Genomic DNA, 26894 nt, shown 5'->3' on the forward strand with positions numbered 1-26894 from the left:
TCGTTTTAAGCAAACTACGAAGAGTTTGTTCATGCAAATCTATATTTGTCTCTTCGTAAGTTGTTAAGTTTGTTTATGGACTAAAAGACTAAGGTTTTATCATAAAGCTTCAAACAAAGAAAGAATGAATGAACGTTTCAACTTTATTATTAAATGAATAGGCAATTACAAGCAAGAGTCTTCATGAGACTTTATTACATCAAATGTACAAAATAAAGATTACAACTCTTCTTGTGGGCACCATTGACAACATTATCTTCCTCGATGCGAAGGCGAACCACCAAACCTTCAAGACTTGTATCCTTTCGCAGGTAGTTCTTGAAGTCCTTCCAACCCAAAGGTAGCTTCTCAATGCAGGAGGTGACTTTAAAATACTCTCTTATGATTACTTCTTCATCTTAAATCTCATGAAATATTAGTTGCAATTCTTGTACTCGACTCGCAACCGTCTTATTGTCCACCATTTTGAACTTAAAGAAGTGGCCCACAATGTATTTATTTTTGCCCGCATCCTCAGTCTTGTATTTTCGATCCAATGATTCCCAAAGCTCTTTAGAAGAGACCTTTGAACTATACGCATTGTATAGAGAGTCCACTAGACAATTCATCACATCATTACGTCACAAATAGTCGAAATCTTTCCAATCGAGAAACGTCATTCTCACTTTCGGATCGGTGTCATCATTTTGAAGAGTCACAGGATCATCAGTCAGAAACGGTACAAGACCAGTGGTGGTCAAATAGAAGAGCATCTTTTGTCTCTACGTTTTGAAGTTCAAGCCATCAAACTTTCCCGACTTCTCGGCCGGCATCATCACGGGATGCCTCTGAGACTAGCCCGCACTTGGAACAAGACCCGAAGGTCCAATCCTGGATGTAGCCACCATCGAGTGAACATGACCACCGGTCTGTTTCTGATCAAAGACTCCGCCAAACTTTGAGGTTGGACCACGATGTTTGAACAATTAATTAAGTAACTAAGCCACCAAAATTTAAAATTTAAGTAAATTGACACTATGGTGATGCAGCATTATTTGGAATTTTAGCATTCCATTTATGCATTTGAAATCTGGTGGTTATTTACAATTATTAACAAATATTTACAAATATTAATGTCTTTTAGGGTTTTAATAAAATCTCGTGGCTATTTACTTAAAATTTACCAAACGTTGGCTATATAACAAGACTTGAGTTTTCATATGGCTATATATCTAAAGAGGCCATGTTTGAATTCATGCGTCAACACCTCCACATTATCTCGTGGCTATTTACTTAAAATTTACCAAACGTTGGCTATATAACAAAACTTGAGTTTTCATATGCCTATATAATCTAAAGAGGCCATGTTTGAATTCATGACGTCAACACCTCCACATTGGAAGTCACAGGATTGATTGGATTTTTCGTCATGTGATGTTGTTCATGTTGTTGTTTTTCATTTATGTTGTCGGCCATTTTCGAGAAACCAAAAATATCAAAATATTCGCGATTGGCAAAGATTTTCGTGTCAAAAAGCCTAACATGCCCCATAAAACCCAACAAAGGCCCAGAGAGTAAAAAAGCCCATCAAACGTGGGCCTAAGCCAAGGCTAAGCTCGCACGCGCCGCGACTGCGCACGCCGCTGTAGCGCGCATCGTGCAAGCATAAGTGCGCGCCGCAAGGAAGGCATGGCGCGCCGTGCCACCTAGGCGCGTGCCGCGTTGGTGCACGCTAGCAAACCCCTTCCGCGCACGCCTCTTGTTGAAAGGCGCGCGAGCGAGGGTTGTCGCGCACGCCTTGCAATTTTTGCCGCGCGCACTTTGCCTCTGTTCAGGTGGGCTTTTTGAGCCCTTCTCCTCAGTATAAATACCCATTCATCTAGACAAATCCAGGTAATCAATTCTATACGCTCTTTACTCGATTCCATAGTTATGAAACGATGTCGATGACCCTCCGCGTACAGTTTCCTCTAATCGAGCACATATCTCCTAAAATGTTCTCAAAGAATATCGGTGCCACTTCGCTCCTAGCAATCAGACTAATTTTTTAGCGTCATAGCGCACGCCAGAGGCACCGCCTCTGGTGCCCTTTTAGCTCTTTTCTTCTTTTTCTTATTATCAGGTCTCCGTGACGAACGAAGAACGTTCTTGAGCTAAAGGAGCGACACTCATGATTTTCGAGTTCCGCATACCCGGCTCGGCCGACACGAGCACTTGGTCTAAAAGTCTTCAACTGTTGTTCAATTTTTAACGACAACAATTTCTACAAAAAAAATCCACGGATAATAGTATTTTGCTTAAAAAATAAACACAAAATAATAATAAAATATTTTAAACCTTCATTCCATGAGCAAGCGGTCTAAAACACAATATTACTTTAAGACGGAGTGAGTTAGAGATGGTCTTAGCCTTGCTAGAGTGCGCTTGAGAACAAATACCTCATGCGCATCTCTGTGAACGAGTCTAGTCCTAAGGGCGCCGACGGATCTAAGTGGGACGAATTTGAGATCATTTAAAAGAATAATGAACTTTGATTAAAAAAATATGAATTATTAATACGAATCTAATGGTTTACTTGTAAACCAAACATTGTTGGTAAATTGTTTTTAATAGTTCTTAATTTAAAATGACCGGATCATGATCGAGTTTGGGCATGTGACTCGTTCTCAAAGCCAAGTCTAGATCATTCAACAAAATCAAATGACACTGATATGTTTTTTTTGAGACGGGGCCGGGTGGCTCGACTGTGCCCACAGCAAATTATAAAGGACGGGGCCATGTGGCTCGACCGGTTAGTACTCTAGTTTTGGCTAATTGTCTTTGTAAACCGTACTCATCTCTCATGATTCTTTATATGATTTTCTCTTTCCTATGTAAATATGTGAGCGAAGAGAAAATAATAACGAGGTAGGAAGTGGAACGTGATAAAAATTCCCATGTCAGAATGATGTGAGAGGAGGAAAACAAATCCATCGTTATATACAATCTTATGGTAATCCAGTAGAGCAGAGTAACACAATAATTTAGTAGTAAAAAAAAAAAAGTAAAAGTTATTACTCTGCAAATAAAGAAACAAGTATAAATCATTGAAAAGCTAAACTTAGAAGGATAGGGTTATGGAGAGAAGAGATATCATAGAGAGAGAATTTTCACAAAATCTAAAGCACACGAAAGGTTATCAAATAAGGCTAAAGAGTAAGACACACCACTTTTTTGTGCAGGCGGGTAATTGATGACCACACTCTCCTCTTCCCCTCTTATCTTCATCCCCTCTCTCCCCTTATTCACCCCTGATTTAATTAATTACAATTTTACCACACTTACTTACACACACACAATAATGATTAAATACAATAAATTATTGGTGTAGCCGTGTGTGTATGTGTCCTTGCTACGCTGATCATAATTAGTTGTGTTGAACAACAAACCAACCATGTAGATCCTCTTACCCTTTTTCCCACTACAATTCAACTCATATTATTATTATTAATATTATTATTGCTATTATTATTAACTCCGAAAAAAAAACCCTCTTCTCCAAAACCCAAAAAACTCAATCCCCTAAAAAGAAGACAAGAGTTTTAGACATGGAGTTCGAGGAGCACGAGGACGCGGACGAGGAAATGGAGACCCCGGCCGCGCCGCCCGGTTACGACTCCTCCGCCGGCCCGGCGAGATCAGCGGCGAAGTTCAGGTACAGAGAGTGCCAGAAGAACCACGCGGTGGGGATCGGCGGGCACGCGGTGGACGGTTGCTGCGAGTTCATGGCCGCCGGAGAGGACGGCTCTCTGGACGCCCTCAAGTGCGCCGCCTGCGGATGCCACCGGAACTTCCACCGGAAAGAGTCGCTGGCGTTCCTGCCGCCGTTCCCTCCGTCCTACTTCCGATCCCCCGCGGCCGCCCCGCCCCCGCCGTCCGGCTACCTCCACGTCCGACCCCTGGCCCTCCCCGACGCCGGCGACGACCACATGTCGAACCCCAGCAGCTCCGGCGGCGGTGGTGGCGGCGGCGGCGGGGGCTCGAGCGGGAGCAAGAAGCGGTTCCGGACCAAGTTCAGCCAGGAGCAGAAGGAGAAGATGTTGGAGTTCGCCGAGAGAGTCGGGTGGCGGATCCAGAAGCACGACGAGGCCGCCGTCGACCACTTCTGCTCCGACACCGGCGTCCGCCGCCAGGTCCTCAAGGTCTGGATGCACAACAACAAGCACACTCTTGGTAAGAAACCCTAATAATAAAACCAAAAATGAAAACACTCAATAATTAAGTATCCCAGTTATAAGTAGTGTCTATATTCTATTATTATTATTATTATTATTATTGTTATTATTGTTCAACCTCCCGTGTGGAGAGGAATGAAAGAGAGAACATTTGTAATGGTACTGCTGCTATGTTAGAGAGACCTAGCTTAGACTAGACCGTTTTAGTACTGATAAATTTTCTAACTAGGGCTTCCTTTTTTTTTTGTATCATTTTTAAGTATTATTATTATTATCATTGATTTATTTTTATGATGACCTGATCTGTTCTGATCTGATCTGATCTGGTCTTGTCTGGTCTTATCTCCTGTGCGAATTCGATTCTCAGACTGGGTTTTAGTTTTCCTTTGTAATTTTGAACTTTAATTATCTTTGTTAGTTATCTGTTAGTTCACTTCAAGCTATATGCCTATCCTGGTTATAGCTAGAGAATTGCTGTATCTACTGCTTCTACTGTACTTTGTGTGAAGAATGAAAGACAGAGAGATCGAGCAATTTGCATTCATTGTTTAGCTGTTGCTAATCTTCTTCCGTGTTTTCCCCTCTTTTTATATGGATATATAAAACAATGCTATTTTGGATGGAAGATTCAAAAACCCAGCTACATTTTATGTGAGTAATTTTTTTTTTCTTTTTAACATTATTATTATGAGGAGAAGAAGATGAACTTACTTTGGAATCAAAGTCAAAAAACCCAAATCACCGAACGAAGAATTAATATCATATATTAAATAACTCTGTGAGTGATTCCAGGGCATGCGAAAAACAAGCTTGCATTTATTCCACTTATTCTAATATATTCACATGTGTCATCTAAACTTCTTTCTTTGTTTATCTTCCGATATGAATATTGCTGTCACCGTTTTACTTTTTCCTACTATATGCATAATTACTGCTGTGGAAGTATATCATATAAATGTATTTTCTTATTTTCTCTTTCATACTAATTGATACTCTCAGCTTCACTATTCATTTCCGTCAGATTTCGAGCCTTAATGATGATGACAAGAGTTTTAGTATCTCAAACATATTTATTCTACTTGAAAGACACGTATATATGGATTAGTTCATTTAAATACATTTTAATTAATCCATCTATTATATTTATCTGACTTTGCTAGGATAATCAACTTGCACTAATTTGTTAGGAATTCTACTTTTGTCCTTAAATTTTTTAGATATTTTCATGATGACATAATTTATTCTTCTGTATGATCACTCTCTGAAATTTGCAGTCTTCTGTCTTAATTACGGCCTCTGAATTTCCTGTCCTTTACTCTTTTGCTTTTATGATGTCTTTCTTTCAAGATCGCATGCTATTCATCTTTCTTTCTTTTTTTCTTTTTTTCTGGCTTGTTCCATCCGCAACTAGTTAGATAAATTTTAAATTTAATTATTTGAAAGGATGATGATAGAAAAAATTGAAAGTAATATTTAAATATAAATTGGAGAAGAATTAAAAAAAATAATTAATTTCTTTTTATAGTTTATTATTTTACATTTTAGTTGAATTAATGGTCACAAACTATAAGCTTTCTTTTCTCTGGTTTTATTTTTAGCAGAATTATATTTTTATGTACTTGACAGTGGATAAAGGTAGGAAGATAAAGAAACTACAATGTTATATATATATATATATATATATATATATATATATATATATATAGTCTTTGTACGACATATAGTGTGTCGTAAAATGGTTATCACATAAAATTAGAGAGCTTAATCATTAATTGTCATAACATTTAAGATGCTCATGAAAAATGTAACCTCCGATGACCTTCATTGATATGTATGGGGGATTTTTTTTTCTATAAAACAAAAAGGCATATTTATTAGTTTTTTTCTTGTATTTATCTATAGATAATCTTTTGCATAATTTTTTATTATTATTATTAACTCCAAGATTTTCCCAACACACGCAAATAATTGAAAGATAATAGTAATAATATGGTGGTGTTACAGTTCTAGTAAAAGGTAAAGTAATGTACCATAGCCCATTACATCCAAAAGGCTGAGGAGTTACATCCGTATATAATTACTCTTTCCGCAATTAATAGGGAATTAAATAGAGAAAGACATCACCGTAAATTATCCAACTACAAACGATATGGTAAGAGAACTAAAAACAAAACAACAACAAAACTGCTATTGTTGGCTTACGTGGCGTATTCTGGAATTCTTCAGCTGAAGTCCAGCTGAAAGTAAAATGTCAAAAGAATGTGTTTGTTGCAAAGGTTAAAGTTCGCCATTTATTTATACACTATCACAATATAAAATAAGAAAACCAGACTTAATTCAAATGAATATGACATTATTGTCGTAAACAGTTGATATCATAGAGTTCTGTGAACAGTTAATTAACTAAGGGAGAGAATTACAAAAAAATCACCATCAAAAAAATATTAGTAACTTGCAACCAATATAGAATATGATTATAATCAAGTTTATAGAAAATTATAGTCTTTTTCTTACTATATACTATGATACTCATTATAATCAGAGTAAAACTACAATTATTACACTACGCTTAAAACTTGTTTTACAGATGCATCACATAAATTAAGAATAATGCTACGTCCAACTATATATCTCAATTTTTTTAAAAATATAATGCATCATAATATATATGTAGCAAATGTAGTTACTGGTATTATTAACAAACTTAAAATGATAATCAAACTGAGATAAATTGGGATAAATTATCAATATTCTCAAACGTAATCTTGAATAATGGTAAATCATTCACCATGATAAATGAATTAATAATAGGTAAATATCCACTGCATAAACTTCCCTCATTAATTGTACATAATTCATTCATAGCTTTTATCATTTGATTGTTCTCTACATAACTAAGCTGTTAAATTTATTATCATTTTCGCATTTCTTATTTCTGAGAAGCGGGAAATAAAAGGAACACGGAAAAAGAAACATATGTCATAGGCTCATAGCAATGCAAGTAATCCAAGATTCTCATACATGATCTCTACGACTCTATTATTTATCTATTTGCAATGGGGGATAAAAAAAACATCATAATTACTTGCGTAAGGAATCCGCAATCTCTAAACATATATATATATATATATATATATATATATATATAAGAGCTATATATATATATAAGAGCTATACATATGTAGGTGATGGTCCAAATTTTATTAATGGTTATTTTGAAAATATTTTTTTGACAAACAGTTAGTTCTTCTAGTTTGGTTCGATGTATAAACATTGAATAGATCACTGTGCTTGTGATTTCCGTTGAACAATTATCACCGACACAGCGTTTTGCAGTGTCTTTGTTTACTTTACACGTTTTTCTTTAATTTTCTTTCCTGTTTTTCCCTGGTACTCCTATTCTCATACATAATCCATATCATTAAACTGTATATATACATATATTATATACACAGTCATATAAAGCACCCTTTACTCGACTAAAGCAACTTCACTACGCTACCTTTCGGTAAACTACTATGTGCACAACATTAAAAATGAGTAGTATAGATAAATTTTATTTTATTTACAAGATTTAAATTTCTATTAGCACTACGATAATTTTGGAGCACAGATAATAAATGTTAAAGTTTCAGATAACCTTGACCACAACTAATTTTTTAATAGCTTCTTCGTGGTATAAATTTTATAACTAAATAATCTAAAAAAGCCAGCATAGATGCTAAACATTAAGGCTAGACACGCGGATGCCCTAGAGGAAATTGTAAATTCTTTTTTTAATTTGTTTGGTGTGTTTAGTTACCAGATAGGAAAAACCATGAATTTTAGTTACCGGATAGAAAAAACCATGAATTCAGATTCATGCAACGGAGTTTGCATGGAAGCTTTCACGTAATTGGAGAAATATCTCTCTAACCGCACTTTAGTACTTCCGGAGAAGAGATATATTTAATGTTCTAATTAATAGCTTTTCATTATTAAAGTATACATTTGGTTATTTTTCATTTCTATTAGATAAAGACGGCACACAATCCAACAATATAAACCTGAGAAAAAGGTTCGGTCATAAAAGAATAAAATAAATTAACGAAAGAAAGAAACCACTATACGACCGCCTATTAAGGGTAGTTGTGTATATACTTTTATTTTAAACTTATCATTAAGCCAAAAGGATGAGAACAAAAGTTATTCATTTTTGGCCGAGAGTATTAATGATTTAATTACTAGTACATATTTTAAGCTTTCAACAAAGGTGGGTCTCTTTGAAAATTATGTTGATGAAGGTCCTGCATATTGCAGCTTTACTCTGTGGTATATAGATTTGGAGAATAAATATTTTGTGGTCACTATGCAATGGGCAGCAAAAGATAGTACATATATACAACAAATGGGACAGATATTATTACTAATATCAGTAATCTGTAACCACATCAAGTAAAATTATTTGTTTTGGCGTCTACGGCATTATCTTCATATAATTAAGTTAGGCAGGAACAATATGGAATATATATATATATATATATATATATATATATGTATATGTAAATACATATATATATATATATATATTTTTTAAATTATTATAATTATTTCAGTTCGTAATCAATCGTATGTATATATATACACATTTATTTAAATTAATTTAGTTCAGCGTGAAGTACACACGAATCCATGATGTGCTTACCCAAAATTTGATCTGCCCTAGTCTTATTGCATTAGGTAGCTCAAAAAGCAAAATATTAAAAATAAAATCTCTCAAATATCGTAAATTTAGAGCCACTAAATGATGAATAACTTCATTCTATCTTTGGAAAAGGGTGTAAATATTAAAACTATATGGGCACAGCACAGGAATAGTCATATAAAAGATTGATAGTTTCTAATTATATGAATAATCGGAAACTTTTTAATTCACTATAATACGTTTGCATTATGTAATATAGAGTTATAGACCAATTACCCTAAATTTCGTCAACACTATCTTTATGCTATCTGACGTGGTAGTTGTTGAGCAATGGGCATGTTAGAGAGAGTGGTAATTATAATAGGTGTGTATAGACTATAGACGTGAAAGAAAATAATAATTAAAAGAATATATGTCAACTTGGTGGATTATTAGTCTATACATATACATGAATAGCTGACATATTAACGTGCCTCCATAAACCGTGACTGTCGGCATTTAAGAGAGAGAAAAAAAGATGTCCTACAAGTTCTACTACTTCAAATAAAATTTCTATATCTGTACATGCATGTCTACCCTTATCATGCATGCGCATACTAGTTTTGTGAAGCTTAGATATCATAAACTAGTGCTCTGAAATTATAACTCTGATGCTCAAGTACTAAGCATGCATATACATATTATATATATTAATGCTCTAAATATGTTTTTTTATTAAAATTGTATTTATTTATTATATTAACGGACACTGCTGGATAATCATAAATGAACACATATATATTTGAAGCTGTGGTCTATATCTGCAATTTAAAGAGTTAATTAAACAAATCACAATCGATCGAGAAACATCAGTTCAAAGTTCAAACTGCTTACACAAAAAATAAAAAAAAAATAAAAAAAAAATAAAGTAAATAAATAAAATAAAATAAAAACCATATAATAACTTCTAAATGATTTTATTGGTGTAGAACGTTTCCAGGCGTATTGCCAAGGAAAGCCTGCAATGGTGTAAGAAGTTGATAAGAAAGAAGAAGATATAGAAATATATGATTGGTTGAAGTGTAAGGTGTAGTTTCCCATGCTGTGGAATATATATAAGCGGATTTGTCAATTTGTGTTTGTGTTTATGGTTGTTTTGTTCTCATTTGATCTGGTAGTTGGGAGAAGATTGGCAATGTGGCCCAAAGAGCATTATCCTATTGGGCTGGTTCTGGGCCCACAACCACCAGCAAAATTAAGGTCAACTGAATAACTACTTCATCAACTATGGAAAGTGATCACTTGGTAAATGTTTGCTTTGAATCTCTCAAATTTTATTGCAATGGAACAGGTTAAAAGTCTTTGAAATTTCGAAACGTCAATTTCATGATGTGAATTCACGCCGCCCCATTTTAAAGATTTTGCGCTATAACAAGCTACTTTTTTTTTTTTTATCAGAAGCTAGTATTTTATTGCGTGAGTGAGCATATCAATTTTTGTTTTTTAAAAAATAGAAAAAATCATCTTACATAGGCTTCCAGAAACGGAACACTATAGTCTATAGGCTCTCAAAATTTTCGTTTCATTAATTACCGTCTTACTAATATAATTTGACGAACATTAGATTGTTATTACAATATTAGTCAAATTTCATTGGAAACAAGAAAACAATAATATCTCATGCATATGAGTTTTACACGTACAAAAACACACGGATCAGTTCTCTCTTGGCCGTTACAGCTTAATTAGGTGTGTGTGTGTGGGTATTTTAGCTTTTACTGAAGTATTTGTTGTCCAAGCCAACCTTTTAGGCTTGTATTGAACATAACATGGAAGAGTTGTGTTTGTATATGATTGGCCTTGGAACTGATCTGGCGACTTATCAACACAACAACAACACGCCATGTTACATTTTCTGAAGACAAGACTGAATAGCCTCTTCTCAGACCACCATGTCCCACAATGGCCACTTTATTTGGCTTAACTGCCGAGCTCCACATTCATTACCATAGCTTCTCTGCCCATTAAATACACTTTTGGCATCCATCATTATCCCATTCCAATCAAATATAGTAAAATATTCAGGAGAATATCCGTATTTATTCCAATCAATTCACACTTACTCGCTTGTCTCTATTAACAAAATATAAAACAAATCTAAGTAGCTATACATAAGTGTTAATGAGTGTTAATGTCGCTCTCTTATCAACAGTTAGAACATGAGTAGTGATGATAGAGTAGCCCTAAATATACCGTGTATTGTATACCGATTGTCATTCATCGGGAGAGACTCTCGAGAAAGTATTACTTGTCACACTCATTGAAAAATCAAATAAGGTCGACACGTTCGAAGATAGTGATGCCATCGCGATTATCTCCGAAGACCTTCGATTGGCAAACTCTTGAGATCCACGCTCAAGGAGAGAAAGGCAGTGACTGTACTCGACCTCATTGTTCGAGCAAAAGACCATACGTTTCCCATGAATATTTGTCCGAAATTGGAGGGCACAAGACAACGGAAACCAACAAAGGGGAGAAGACGAGTCTCACGACAATGACCTGTGAGAAATAGGCAAGGGCAGGAACCTTAATACGATTCAACACTGGAACTTCACATAGTTGCGTCCCATCCAGAGAAAATCTCACTAGCATGTGAAATTTAGCGATCTTCCACCCATGAACCATGATCCCAGAAGGAGAAACGGGCTAAAGTATTACGAATTTCACAATGACAACATAAACTTCACTTCTGGGTACTTTCAATTAAGAAAGTAAATCGACCCCCTAATTCTACATAGCAAATTCAAAGTTCGTCTACAAAATTATTGGCACTCCCATAGTTTGAACAATCCAATAAGCTGCCACAACCAATAACCAAAGGCGAAGGACACAACACTCGCCGTGTTGGGAATGCATATAAAAAACATGCAAAGTAACAAATACGCATTAAAAATACGTTTCAAATGACATCCATCTAACGATCTAGTTTCTACAATTTATTCATTTAGCGTGTATTAAACACAATTTAATAAATTCTAGCTAAGAAGTAGGAGAAAAATAAATCACTTACAATAAGTTTGTAATTTAGCTACTATTTTTTTTAATCTAGTGAAGGTCTCTCCTTTTCCCGGATATCTTAATTCACCGATATCAAAGTCTTCCGAGTTGTTCTCCATATAGATTGATATAAAACTGAGGGCCAAGTCTTTACTCACTAGATTAAACAAGATATTGATGAGTCTAGAAACATTTTTGGGATACAGGGAAGTCGAAAATCTCAAGGAGAGAGAGAGAAAGAGGGGTAAAAAATTATAATAAATCCTTGTATATAGATTTTCAAGATCCTAATATCTAATCAACAACAAAATGTTCACTTAAGCACTTTATTCTTTTAGCTAATATAATCATAAGTATTTATGTTATTCATTAGATTAATTTCTTTTGGGTTATGGTGGTCTCACCTCTGTCTCTTTTTTCTTGAAAGCCAAGCTAAGTATTTTTGCTTTGATAGTATATATTTTCAAAATTTTGATTTCTGAACACTTATGTTCACTAATAGTTCACACTAATAATCCTTTTGAAAATGCTTTGAGTTTATAGTGTTGATTCTTACTCATGGTGTTTTACTCATAGATGCTTGATGCTCTTGGAGACTCTTGGAACTTGTAAATCCATAAGGGAAGGATCATCATTGTTTTGAATTGATGTCATTAAGGTTAGTAGAATTTCATCTTTATATCTTATAATCTTGTGTTAGATTTGTACCCTTTCCCTCTTATGATTTTTATAAATGTGTTCGATAGAAATGGAGAAAATTTTGTAATTCCCCATTCTTACCATATACATTTATTGTTCTTAAACCTATACATATGTTCATACATTTGATACCAATTGGAAATTTGTGATGTGCATTTTACTAACAATTTATTTTTTATAATGATCGAGTACGCAATTGAAATAGAAATAGAAGGGAGAAAATGGGATCTAAACTCTTGGTACTCATGACGACAAAGACTTTATTCTTCTAATAATGGGAATAAAATAAACTTACAATATCATATATTATCTCACGGTACTAAGGCTCCGTTTGGAACCCGGAAAATAGGAGGGAAAGGAAAATGGAAATCCCTCCTATTTTACTTAGGTTGTTTGGATTGAGGAAAATATGGTAGAAAAAAAAATATGATGGAAAATGCAAGGGAAAGTGTATAACTAAAATGAGAATTTCATCTTCTTTCGAAAATCAAATGGAAAATGAGAATCTCTCCACATTTGTCTATGAGGGGATCACATTTGTCTAGGGTAAAAATGTAAAACTTTTTAAAAATGGGCGAAAAATGTAAATAAAAAATTTAAGGGGGGCTAATTAAATAAAATCATTGTAAAAATGAAATTTTTTAAAAAAATGGGTCAAAAGTGTAAATTTTTTTAGGGTAAAAATGTAAAACTTTTTAAAAATGGGAAAAAAATGTAAATAAAAAAATTTAGGAGGGCTAATTAAAAAAAATCATGGTAAAAATGAATTTTTTTTTTTAAAAATGGGTCAAAAGTGTAAATTTTTTAGGGTAAAAATGTAAAAAAATTTAAAAATGGGCAAAAAATGTAAATAAAAAAATTTAGGGGGCTATAATTAAAAAAAATTCATGGTAAAAATGAAATTTTTTTTAAAAATGGATCAAAAGTGTAAATATTTTAGGGTAAAAAATGTAAATTTTTTAAAAAATGGGCAAAAAATATAAATAAAAAAAATTTGAGGGGGAGGGAGCTAGAGCCCACCCTGGACTTGAGTTAGCTCCGTCTCTAATCTCATCGTTATTTTCCCGTCAATTTTCTCTCATATTTTCTATGACTTTCAAACACAATTAGAATTTTGACTTTTTCTATTATTTTCTCTTACATTTTCATTTTCTCTATTATTTTCACTTTCTCTCTTATTTTCCGGGTTCCAAACGGAGCCTAACCGAATAACGTAAATAATTTAATAAGAAAGACGGTTCTCAACAGTTTACAATCACCTAAGAGCAACTCCAGTCTGACGTGACATTGTCCAAAAAAACATTTGCTAGTGCTTTTTATGCGTTGTGGGCAATAAAGATGAAAATCTTGTTAATTTCGGTTATCCATTAACCGAATTACACGGTCAACAATTAATTGTTAATCTAAAATAAATCGGTCCAATTAATTGAAGTTAACCTATTTAATCGTGACTATTTATTGGTGCTTGTTTGTTTTGCTTTTCCACAAAAGTTTCATGGTTTTCATAAATGTTGTTATTTTAAAATGATATCATTTATTGCTATTATATTTAGCAAAAACTGCATATGGCTTGCTATTATAAAGATCATAAATGTCCTTATTTTAAAGTTAACCGCATGAATGCATATGGCAGAGCAAAAAACGTTCAATGACTCTAGAAAAAAAAAAAAAAAAAAAAAAAAAAAAAAACTGCATATGGCTTCTTAAATTGTCCAATTAAAAAAAAACTTTATATTACATAGACATGAAAAGTTGAATACGGCTTCTTAAATTTATATTGAAAGACGCTTAAAAAAAAGTTGCACACTAACACTTCAAAAAAAAAAAACAATTAAAACATGGAAATGAAAACATCAACATGTAGCAAAGTTCTACAAATCAAAATACAATTAAAACAATCACAGTCTTCTTCAAAATTATTTGTTGAGACCCCAATCGTTGAATGCGTCGAAAAAATCTTTGTGATCTTGCGATAGCTCAAACGGCATCTTTTTGCATGTTCTCAATCCTCGATGCACATAAGAATCTTCACTAATTTTGGCCTAAGTTGCGCACATCAGTTGTCCATAATTCTTCCGGCGACGCTAAAAATGGCTTCGGATGAAACGCTAGAGACCGGTACGGTGAGTACATCTTGGGAAAAGATGGATTAGATCGAAAATTGTGCTTGATGCGTCTTCCACCAATTGAGCAAGTCAAGGTTGGCTCGTTGAATGACGATGAATTGTGCATTGATGTAGAGGTTCAACTCGTTTGTGTCGGTGGGAGCAGTTGATGATATAGAACTTGTGGACGAAGATCCCTCGGCTAGGTAACGGTTGAAATCGGTCCAATTCTTCCCTACCAATGAATTTGAGAAGTTTGGTATCTCTTGTACCGGTCCTCCATATACTTGTTCTCGTAATAACTGTAAAATTGAAGTATACTTTCTCAGACACTATCGTAACTAGAATTATAATTAAATCTTATATTATTGCTAAGCATTTGAAACCATAATTTAAGACTTCTAAACCTAATGCGTGGATCTAAAATGAATTCATAACAATATAAGTTCGGCATGAGAACAAAATATTTTTTTCCAAACCTCCTTCATTTTTGCGTCGACGGGGCCTAAGAGCTCATCTACTTCGTATTTTTTGAAAATGACACTAATCTCGTACAATTTGTGTATGGCGATAGGAGACATAGGAAATTCATAAGCGGAGAGGTAGTTCGTGGCATCAAAAAATCCTTTTAAAAATTCACAAACGGCCTTAGCCACATCCCAATCGTCGTTTTGTGATCACTTGACATCCGATCTCGGCTTGATAAAATGAAGTGAAAAAATCTGTGTACGGAATGTCTCTTTCCAACATCACATATGTCGAGTTCCATCGGATGGGCATGTCTTGCGCAATGATGCGTGGCTCGACACCACAACATTTGCAATATGCCTTCCACTGGTCACATCGTGTGTTTGATTGTTCATTTCCGCCACGGCTTCTCGGATACGTGAAATTGCGGCTTGAAAAGGGCGAGACCAGCTTGTACCATCAAGTTGATAATTTGAGTCGCACATCTTTGGTGGAGAATTACTCCTCCGGCATGGTTCCCAAGATGATTCTTCAACGCCGTTATTGCATGGTGTTGGCCGAGGCATTGTCCATGTAATAGCAACAATGCAGTTCACGAGACCCCACTCTTCCAATACCTCGTTGATGCGATCGCTAATATTTTTTCCGGTATAGCGAATGTTCATGTGCTCAACTCCTATAACTTTTTTTATGCAAATACCAATCTCTATCGATATAATGAATGACAACACTCAAATAACCATTTTTGTTAGATGAGTTCCATATGTCACTAGTGCATGCAATATTGTTTTCGGGCATACTAGTTAATGTTGCCATATATATTTTCCTACCATGTTCATATAAATTCATTTAATCTAAAGTAGCCGTAGGACGAGACACGGGTTTCTAATTAGCATTGAAACGGTCTCTAACCATTTGTACAAATCGAGGGTTAGAGTTTATCTCTAGTAGTATGATATTTTGGCATTGGTGTACAATGGCTATGTGGGTATTTATAGATGTGTGTATGTGTGTTGTTGTTAACTTAAGTTAACTTAAAATTTAATCGGTTAAAATTAATCGTTCAGTTAAATTTAACCGAAATTTTTGGTTAATTTTAACCGAGTATTTTCGTTTAAAAAAAATAAATCAAAATTATATGATTAAACGAAATTTCAGCTTTAGTGGGCATTCTGGGCTCCACCAAATATTGGGCATCGACAGCACTGCCTAGCACCAATGCTAAAAAACATTAACAATTAAATAATAGATTATTACTTAAATAAAATGATAAAATATTAAGGTGGGCCCATATTATGTAAAATTTTTAAAGATGCTCATCACTAAAGTTGTTTTTTGTCAAAAGTTGATCATGGTGATGTGGAAAGATATTTAGTTAAAATATATTTTATAAAATAATGTCGAAATGAACATCTTTTAGCATTGGAGATGCTCTAACATCATATACTCTTCGTATGTGGTGATGTGGAAATATATCTAATTAAAAAATATTTTATAAAATGATTTGTCAAAATGAGCATCTTTTAGTAAAGATGCTCTAACCTAATAGTAGTATATGTAATGATCCACTCATTGCTGCCAATCTGAAAAAAACAAAAAAAAAACAAAAAATACAAAAACAAAAACAGAAACACAGGCAATAGCTATAGTACTAGCTTATAACACTTGCATCAAGTCTGAAGATAGTATATGACCTCTCTACATATAAGAGCTGCAGAGACACGCACTAGGCCTGAGATGGAACGACAAGAAAATAAAATCAATACGGCATGAATCAATAAATATTTTATGTGACCATTTCCAACTACATTCTTCATTCACAAATAAAGATATGGGATATGCGTAACCCATGTGTCAGTTCGGAGCCTTATTAGACTCACTTTACAAGATATATTTTATCAATGAAAACGGTAGTTATTCACACCAGAACCAAGTGAGCAGTGCTAAGAAATCCACATCCACAAAAGTGCACTCAAATACGAAAAAGCAAACACCCTTTACTTTCATCAGTTGGCATATAGATGAAGTTATAGCGTACGCGGATCACGAGCTTCCGGGCAAAGATTCTTTCAGTTTTTTCACAGCACTGTCGTAATTAACAAACCCCATAAACCAAAACTCATGGTTATCAACAGAAACGACCTGTATGAATTTTTCAGACGGGTTGAGTTTACTTGTTGATGGATTAACAGCCCTGAGTTGATGAAATGGAATGACCACCTAAGAAGAAAATAATCAATATTTTATGTTAATAATCATTTTATGCAAGCTATGAAAGAATAATAAAATATAAAAAGAACACAATTATAGTTGTTGAGCAATAAACTATAAAATTTAAAATAACATACATTTAAAAATATATATAAAAATGCATTATAATGACACTTATTACTCTATGCAATATGTGCAGTCTTTGTATATTATTGAGCATTTTGGTAATTCCGTTTCTCGATTAAAACTCGAGAGCACAAGCGGCAATATAGGAACGACCCCAAAATTCCACGAGTACCAAGGAGCTACTGAAATTACAACAAAGCAATAAAATAACTAGCACTCCCATATTTCTCGGACCGTAGACCGGTAAAATAAAACACCATGAATACAATGGACGCGCTGGAGTAGCTCTGATAACGTCGCTTCGACGCTGAACTGAAAGGGGTACTTAAAGAAATTTGACAAAATTCCACATTTACCTCATCGTTCAGTTGAATATGGTAATTATAGAGGAATCAAATACGGATTTCATGGATACGACATGGAGATTTGAAGATAAAAAGCGTTCGGTCACAAGAATTTGTGCTCCAAGAGACTCTCATGGCCACGGAGATTGAGGATGTCCAGAGAAGAGACGTCATCCAGAGACACTCATGGGCATCCACTGCAGGGACCGGAGAACTTTAATCTTCGATCTGGTCATTGGAGGGATCTTCGAATCTTCAGAGGCTGACTCTGTCATTTTGCTTTTTGTTGCCTGAAGATCACAACTCCTTGGCTGTTTTGATGACTATGAGATCGCTGTTGTTGAGTCTTGCGAAAATTCAAGTTCGGAGCTTGGATTTTTGCTGAAGACGTGCTCCCATGATGAAAGATCTTCGCAGTTGGTGGTGGTTTGCGATGCGAGTTTTGATTCTTAAAAGCATGGATCTTCGCAGATGACGAGTCTTTTGGGTTGCGAGAAGATGTCACTCTCTGTCGAAAATTGAAGACACGGACGAGGTCGTTGAATTGCAGCCTGATGCAGATGAAGATGCAAAGACCAACATTCAAAGAGGAAAGGATGCTAGTGCAAAGATAGGATACGAAAAGGATTGGTCTGAGAATCGGTAGTCTTTGGTGGCCCGCTAAGATAACGCCGTGGCGTAAATCCTCGTTGCAAAGACCCTGGGCGTGTAAAGACTGGGTTTTGGTGAGTGCTCGAGGTCTTCTGGAGGTCGTGAAGACTGATCTACAGTGTTGGTTCAATGTTAGTCCTTTGAGGCCGCTCTTAGCCTAATCGAAGATTGACATGGTGTCACGTTTTGCAGCGAACACTAGGTCGGACGAGGAGATACAAACTGAGATGGACATCGTGATACTATGATCCTCGTGGCGAGTTCGACAATAATTTAGGGGTTGGAGTTGTATCGCAAGGATTATAGTATTTCGGCATTCACCTCTGTGTGTATCCCATCAGCCGCCGATATCCCTAGTCGGTGGCCGCGTCCAGAGATTTCGGTGTAGTTTGAAGCTTCCCCCGCATTCCTTTATTCGGGATCTTCTAGTGAAGAGTCAATAGCTTCCCGCCTAAGTGAATCAGGAGATCTATCAGTTTATCTATGCAAATTAAACGACGTTCAAGAACATCCGTAGTGAGCCACATGGTATCAAATCCTGAGTTGCCTGGCTCTTACACTGAAGCTGCTCTACCAGCTTCTCGGTATAGATAGCGATTGGAAGGATGAGTGGGTGTGCGTGTCCGTCGAGTATTTTGGGAACGCTCCATGCATTTCTGGCACATGGGCTAATCGACCAAATCCTGAGAACTCGCTAGGGCAGCCAAAGTGGACGAAGGAACCGAAACCGAAACTGGAACCCTGTTGGACGGATCGTACAGGAACCAACCAACCTTCTTCCACACATTGGTCTTCAAGTAGTCTTTCAAAATGCGTTCTGCTAAAAGAAGCTCTTGGATAACGGGTACAGTTTTTGCGCAGGCTTCAAAAGTTCGGCCGGTTTCCTGAACATACGTGGAGCATTCCCAAAATACTCATCCTTTCAATCTCTTTCGTCATCGGGAAGCTCATCAAGCACCTTATTCAATCTAGAGTATGGATAGTAAGAGCTGGGTGGCTTGGGATTCAATACCAAAATACACAAGCTTGCGAAGTTTTTTATTGTCATATGAACATGTTTCAACCTTAACCACACGATTTAACATGTGGATATACTTGGGCAGTGGGAAACTGAATTTTCGCGAAAAGATTTGTAATAAAGTGATGCGAACCACACCGAAGTCTGTCCATGTGTATGCCCGTGTCTTCTAGAGGCCAGCTAGGGATATCATCGGTAGAGGATATACCAACTGTGATTGATTTCAAAATATTATGCTCATTGTGGTAAGTTCAACAACAATTGAGGGATGGGAGTTGCAAGGAGTATATTATTATGATATTCATCTCTATTTGTATCCTCTCAGCAGACAATATCCCAAGCCGACAGCTTCTTCCACTAGATGACGGCTCACATTGAGAGCTCAGGTCTGGTTTGAGGCGTTATTGCATGTCTTCATCCCGGATCTTCTCGTGAAGATTAATTTTAGTCAAGCCCAAGTGACACCGAAGAGTTATCATTTTCGTGTCTCCGTGCTACACCTTGTGTTTTAAGGCTAAGAATCTTCGGATGATGGAAGAAAACTTCCTTGGTTTGTGCCTCTTGATATCGAATCCTAGTTGTTACAACTTTCGCAATTCTAAACCAAAGAAGGTGCTCGTCTAGCTTCTTGGCAAAGATTGATACAGGAAGTATGTCCGAGTGTAAGTGATCATCAGTCTTTCAAAGCCCCATGAGAAATTATTTGCGGTTGCAACCACTATCCATGAGCTTCTCTTAAACGAACGCGTGTAGAAGACTACTTGAAGACTAAGGCGTGGGAGTAGATTGGTTGGTTAACGTACCATTCACCGAACATGATTCCAACTTTGCCTTTGTCCTCTGTTCCCGAGGGCCTCTTTGGATTCGCAATCGATTTCTTTGTCTCAGCCTTCGTCTACAGGGAGAGGAGTTCCACACAATTGACGATGGTCAAGAGATTCACATTACACAGATCTATTGTCTTGTAGACCTTGGATCTGAGATCAACGATGGTCTTCGACCCACGACACTGTGGATAACAATCTTCGTTGAGGATGGTCAAGAGGATGTTCGCGGTGGTCAAGGTTTGGTTTCCAAGGGTGCACTCTCCGGTCACTCGTAGCCTCGCTGAGTGGCACGGCCGATCATGGATCTTCGGTCCTTGGATTGTGCAGATTTGGTTGTTTCTTGGAGACTAAAGAGGAGCTAGAGAAATCGGAGCAAACCCATAGAGGCCTCAAGGGCAGAAGACTAAGGTCAAGCCAGAGAAGTCGCTAACAAAATCAGAAAACACGCTAACAGAGTCGAAGGGGCCTCATGAGCTGAAGACGGAATCATGTTAGACTGATGGTTTCGCATCTTTGTGTTCAAATAGTCTTCTGAAATTTGTTTGGGAAACAGAAGATCTCAAATAGATAATGCCTACGTACAGTTTCTAAGCGGGATTCAGAAGATCGGCAAGTTTTCCAAACACGCAGGGAGAATTTCCAAAATATTCTTCGCAATACAAAAGTATTAACTGCCGGGCGACTTGGGATTCAGTACGAAAATAGACATGCTAAGGAAGTTATCGACCATGTTTAGCATTAAACCACAAGCCGTAACACATTGAAAGCATTCATTGTTGTGTAATCTACAGGCCAGCTAGGGATATAATCAGCAGAGGAGAGGGATATTAGAATACTACGCACCTCGTTGCTAGTTCGACTATAATTGATCGATTGGAGTTGTATTGTAAAGATTATAGAATTCCAAAATACATCTCAATACATATCCCCTTTGCGACGATGTCCCTAGTCAGCGGTCCACACTGAGAGCTTTTTAGTGGTTTGAGGCTTCCACTTTGTTCCTTTGTTTCAGAGCTTATCGTGAAGATTCAATTGTCTCCCATAAAAAAGAATCCGAAGAGTTATCCGTTTATGTCTGATTACGCCTTTTGGTTTAAAGATAATTGTCTTCAGATGACAGTCAAGAACTTGCTTAGTTTGCATTTTTTTTTTTATCAAATAATAAGTCCCCTGGGTCTTACAGCTTGTGCTACTCTAAATCGAAGAATGTGCCCCTATCCCATCTCCCAATTGCAGATTTGGGCTCCTAACTAAATGCACCTAGACTCGGCGCCGCTTGCGAGCCTCCCACAAACATGGAAGTGATCAACTCACTAATCTTTGCGTTGTTGGCCTTCGTATCAGTAGCAGCGTGAGTTTGGTATTCTTCATTTGAAACATCCCCCATGAACATTCTTCGTCTCCCTCATTGATCTTCAACAGACAGTGACGTGTTCGTGTGATTCCCATCTTTGCAGGAGCACGTCTTCAATGAAGTTAGCTTCGGGGAGTCATAGTGATCATTCGCAATGCTCTCTCTGGGCAACAAAAAGTAAAATGAAAAAGCGAGCCAGCCTCTAAAGAATCGAAGTTCCCTCATATGACCACCTCCTCTAACTAACATCCGCGAGAGCTAGTTTTTCCATTGTTTAGTTTCCTCTCAATAACTCCTTAGTACTCATGGTATTTCGGGTTCTTTCTTTATAGCCATGTGTACTCTTGAGAAACCACTACTTGTGTATCCTTCGTTGTTGGAGCAAAAACTATTCACGGCCTTCTAAGAACACAATCCGAGAATTTTAAACTCGGATTTTTTTTTTTTTTAAAGAAACACCAGACTTTATTAAAACACGGCAAAGCCGAAGAACAAGGATAGAGATTACAAGAAATTCTAAAAGAGAATCCGAAGCAAACCAAAAGCCCTTGAAAACATAAATTACAGCGAACTAGACCAATCCCTAGCCAAGTCCGCTAAAGAGAAGGACTTGAACTCGTTACAAGAAGAAAAAAAAACCATAGAGCGATACAATGGTTTAAGCTTTCGATCAAGGCAATCAGATTCCATGGCTCGTCTTTAAACTAGGATTTATTTGTAAAGGAAAAAAAAAAAAAAAAAAAAAAAAAAAACTGTTTTGCTCTTCCTCGCCTTGGATTTATCCAGTTATTAATAAAATTTGCTGTTTCTATTAAAAAAAATATATTAAAAAAATATTACAAAAGAAAATGAATAGATAGGGATAATCAATAATTCTTTCATGACTTGTTGCTGAGGGGAGTCAATTATGAAGTAAAAAACTTCTTGGAGATTAAATTCCATTTGAACAATCAAAATATATTGAGACAGGCGTAAACATCAAGGTGAAAAACATAGTAAAAGCAAGGAAAACAAAGTTAAAAGAATAAGTATTAAGAACTTGGTATCCTATGGCTTTACCTTTGACAAGCCTCTACATTGTACCAAAATATGCAAGTGATATCCAATTACTCGAGAATTGCTGTCCTTTATTAATCTTTATAACCCAACTAACTAATTTAAAAAAAAAAAAAAAAAAAAGTACTTTTCTATCTCTTTAAGCACAACCACAGTCACAATTAAAAAAAAAATATTATTGGGATAAATAATGGTCAAACAGAGTGTCATGCAGTTAAATCAGAAAATAACCAAAGTCTTAATCCGATGCAAGGTACAAAGATTTTAAATGCAGAAACATACAAGTTTACCTTATAAAAGCTCCATTCAGTCTTGCCATCAGCTTGGTAGGAAAGTGGATTGTCACTACAAAATGCAAGCTTTACATTTGAGAGATATAAAGTTCCCATAACCGGACCAGCAGACGTGGAAAGGTAGCACGAATATGTTGTCAGTAGCTTCTCTTCCGGTGTACTCTCAAAATTTTTCTGAAATAATTTCTCATATCCACCTTCTGAAAGTACCTTCGTCCCTTGAGCTATCCTCCCCACGGCAGCCTCAGCAAGACTAGGACTAGTTTTTACTGTTCAAAGACAAATTTAGTAAATTATCAACAACAAAAAAAAAAAAATTAGGTGCAGTGAAATAGCATTCAGTAGTCCATGCCAGAACCAACACCATCCCAGATTAAGAATGAAGATTAACAAAGGGCCACCAAGTAAGTTTTGACATCACTAGCAAATGAAAAGGAATGCATAATGAAACATTTACATTAACCATTGGAATGCTTGTCAAAGTGATTCAACTCCAAACCACCAGGAAAATTTTCAAATTCAGACTACGATCAGAACACTTTGTAAATTTAAGGTGTAATATGGCCACAAGCTTTCTTTGATGGAGTTGAAAATGGTACTTTGTTAACACTTCGTTTGCCACATACACATCCAGATGAACTAACCTATAAATACGTTTCTATAAACCTAAAACCAAATCAAATGAAGTCTGTTGGGTTTTGTTTTACAAATAACAAAATGTTTGTGCGTCTGTGTTTGTGTGTTTACTTATCCATATCGAGAATTCATATACAGACAGAATATGATGATGTAGAGCTCTTTATGTAAGAACTCTTTCGTCAAGATCAAACATCATGTTCGAACTCAAACAACTTGGTCTGCGCATAAGAAGCAATATTTCCAGCTGCATTAAAGAACGGGTGAAACTTGAAAAGCAGACAGCGTTAATTAAGAAGAAAGTTCTCCTTCGATGAATGAAGTGAAGAAACATTAAATTTAGTTTTCATTTCTTAGAAGAAAAAATTAGTATTTTTGTAAGAAATGAGAAAAAGTAAAACATTAACAAGTAGACAGCGATATTATGTGATGAGAAAAAAAAAAGTACTATTTTCTTCAATCCAAACTAACAGAATAAAAATATAATAGAGGTTCCAAACATAGAATTAGAGAAATAGTCTATTTTGTAAGAAATGGCCGATATTATATGCAATTTTATCCTCGATCATGTGACACGCTCAAACTCGTCGAGCCATTAATGGGGTGTAGTCAAATAAGTATGTCGGGTTCTTCAAGGATGATACATGAATTACAAGCGAGACTACTCATATCCGATTGTTTACACTTACTTTTCGCACCCTGGTGTATCAAGAGACCAAATATACTCGCATTTCGCAAACTCTATTGTAATGGAACATCCCGAAAATAAGAGGAGAGAGGAAACTCACGATGTTGCCACATGTTGCCGGCGAGATCCTCCGCCTTCTTGGTGGCGTCCGCCGCCTTCTTCCCCCACTGTCCCAAAACGTCTTTCACGGAATCAATCTTATCTGCAGCGCACGAAATCAAAGAGAGATCAGAGCGTGAGAGATCAGAGCGTGAGAGAGAAGGGATCCGATGACTCACTCTTGGCAGCCGATGGAGGAGGCGGAGCTGGATGCGCGATGTAGGGGTTGGAATCGCGCGGCGTCGCTGTGGCGGCGGCGGGAAGGGGAGGCTCGGTCTGCGGCGGCGGAGCGATGGAGACGGAGGTCCATGATTCCGGCGGCGGAGCCACGTCGTCGGGCTGAATGTGAGGGTAAGGGGCGTACTCAGAGGAGTGAGAAGACGCGCCGGGTTGCGGCGGCGGCGGATCGGACGATGCTTGTTGCTGCTTCTCGCTCATTTTAACCGGAATCGCGACGATGTTTTGGAAGAAAGAAATGTGATCGAATGGTTTGACTTTTATAAAATGGTCAAAATTGTCATCAATATATCATTTACGTTTACGTTACTCTCCGTGTCAAGTTAAGTCCGGAACCCCCTAAAACATTTCGGGTCGCGGAATTTTGTGGAAACGGATTTATAGATACCGCGGTATTCTAACAATCTAGTTAAAACATCGCTGCAAATAAATGCCTGATTTTCAATTTTTACCTCACCTTATTGAGCTTGACTTCAACCAATAAAAAAAATATGGCATTCGCCGATATGATTGTCGCGATTGAATTCGTCTCAAATGTCAAGTACTGCACGAACTGTCTGAGAAAGACGAGAGCCCGTACGATCAAGTCAAACTTCAAATATCCATATTTTCGTGATATCCAATGCCCATGCACATGACCGACGATATCAACGAAAAGACCCAAAAAAATGTTAAGAGCTAACCTCAACAAAAAGTCCATGGTTTATTTCTTTTAATTGAAGGATTCTATTAGAAAAAAAAAAAAAAAAAAAAAAAAAAAAGTAAATTCGTTGAAGAACGAATATCCACTGATACTCTAATTTTGGTAAACTTTTAGGGGCTGTTTGGTTAACTTTTCCAAAATCGTTTTCTGTTTTCTGATTCTAAATTCTAGAAAACAGTTTTAGAAAACTTGTTTGGTTATAAATTCAGAAAACAGATTTAGAATCATGTTTCTGTTTTCTTTGAAATTTGTTTAGAAAACAGAAAATAATGAAAAGTTGTTTTCTATTTTATCTCTATACAATTGAATGGAAAACATAACCAAACAACATTTAAAATATTCTGAAACGTAATTCTAAATCTGTTTTTTAAATTTAAAAATTAGAATCAGAAAACAGAATTTAAAAACAGAAAACGAGTTTAGAAAACTAAACCAAACGGCCCCTTAAAGTTTCTTTTGAAGGTGAATTAGAACGAGTTCTTTATGCTTGGTTTTGAGACGGAAGAGATAGAAATAAAAGTTTAAGGCTCCGTTTGGTTATGTTTTCTATTCCTGTTTTCTGTTTTCTGATTCTAAATTCTAGAAAACAGTTTTAGAAAAACTGTTTGGTTATAAATTCAGAAAACAGATTTAGAATCATGTTTCTGTTTTCTTTGAAATTTGTTTAGAAAACAGAAAACAGAAAACAATGAAAAGTTGTTTTCTATTTTATCTCTATACAATTGAATGGAAAACATAACCAAACAACATTTAAAATATTCTAAAACGTAATTCTAAATCTGTTTTTTAAATTTAAAAATTAGAATCAGAAAGCAGAATTTAAAAACAGAAAACGAGTTTAGAAAACTAAACCAAACGGCCCCTAAGTGTATGAACAAAACATGTATTAGTTACACACTTGATGTGACATTTGTCTTATTTTCGAGCATAAATATGTTGCTCATGCACATGTTGATGTGACAATTTTATGAGATTGGAATCAAGTCGTATTTGTTCATTGTATTCGAAAGCATTAGAGGATAGTGATGCATCATCGATGTTGTAAATCAATAGTACGATATTAGTACATTCGCCGAAATTAAACTATTTTCTTAATCATAAGATAATTGGTCTAGAAATAATATACGAGGTTCAATTAAGAGGCATACCTACCTAGCTCTCTTAAAAATTTGATTAAATATTACTTCTTATATCCAATATTAATGATCTCATCAACATTCAATCAAATTAAAAGCAATTTTTAACCAAACTTAAAAAAATAAAAATAAAAATCACCCTAACTAAATTTGGAACAATAAGCTAGTAGCTCAATAGTCTACCTTATTTAAAAAAAAAAATACTAAAAGATTCATTTTATTAAGAAAATAGTTCACTAAGCCGAAGTAAATTTAATCAACTGCTTTAGTAATTTAATTTACTTAGGTCTAACCGAAATAAATTAAACTAACTATTTTACTTTAATTAAT

The 26894-nt window shown here is 35.7% G+C and overlaps 2 protein-coding genes across 2 annotated transcripts; one reads left to right on the forward strand and one right to left on the reverse strand.

Moving 5' to 3' along the window:
• Positions 1-3077: 3077 nt before the first annotated feature.
• On the forward strand, positions 3078-4742 carry HB22 (homeobox protein 22). The gene has a single exon (XM_089620926.1). The coding sequence runs from the start codon at positions 3567-3569 to the stop codon at positions 4203-4205; it is 639 nt and encodes a 212-aa protein (XP_089477052.1). The 5' UTR covers positions 3078-3566; the 3' UTR covers positions 4206-4742.
• Positions 4743-16934: 12192 nt separating this feature from the next.
• On the reverse strand, positions 16935-25097 carry LOC149390662 (GEM-like protein 1). Its single transcript, XM_089620329.1, has 4 exons — positions 24668-25097; positions 24490-24591; positions 23063-23334; positions 16935-17405 (listed from the first exon to the last, which is right to left on the reverse strand). Exons 1-4 carry the CDS (start codon positions 24924-24926, stop codon positions 17229-17231), a joined length of 810 nt encoding a protein of 269 aa, XP_089476455.1. The 5' UTR covers positions 24927-25097; the 3' UTR covers positions 16935-17228.
• Positions 25098-26894: the final 1797 nt, after the last annotated feature.

Source organism: Urtica dioica, chromosome 7 (assembly GCF_054948205.1).
Source record: "Urtica dioica subsp. dioica isolate 48M chromosome 7, U.dioica_male_clone48M_v1_H2, whole genome shotgun sequence".
Taxonomy (NCBI): Eukaryota; Viridiplantae; Streptophyta; class Magnoliopsida; order Rosales; family Urticaceae; genus Urtica; species Urtica dioica.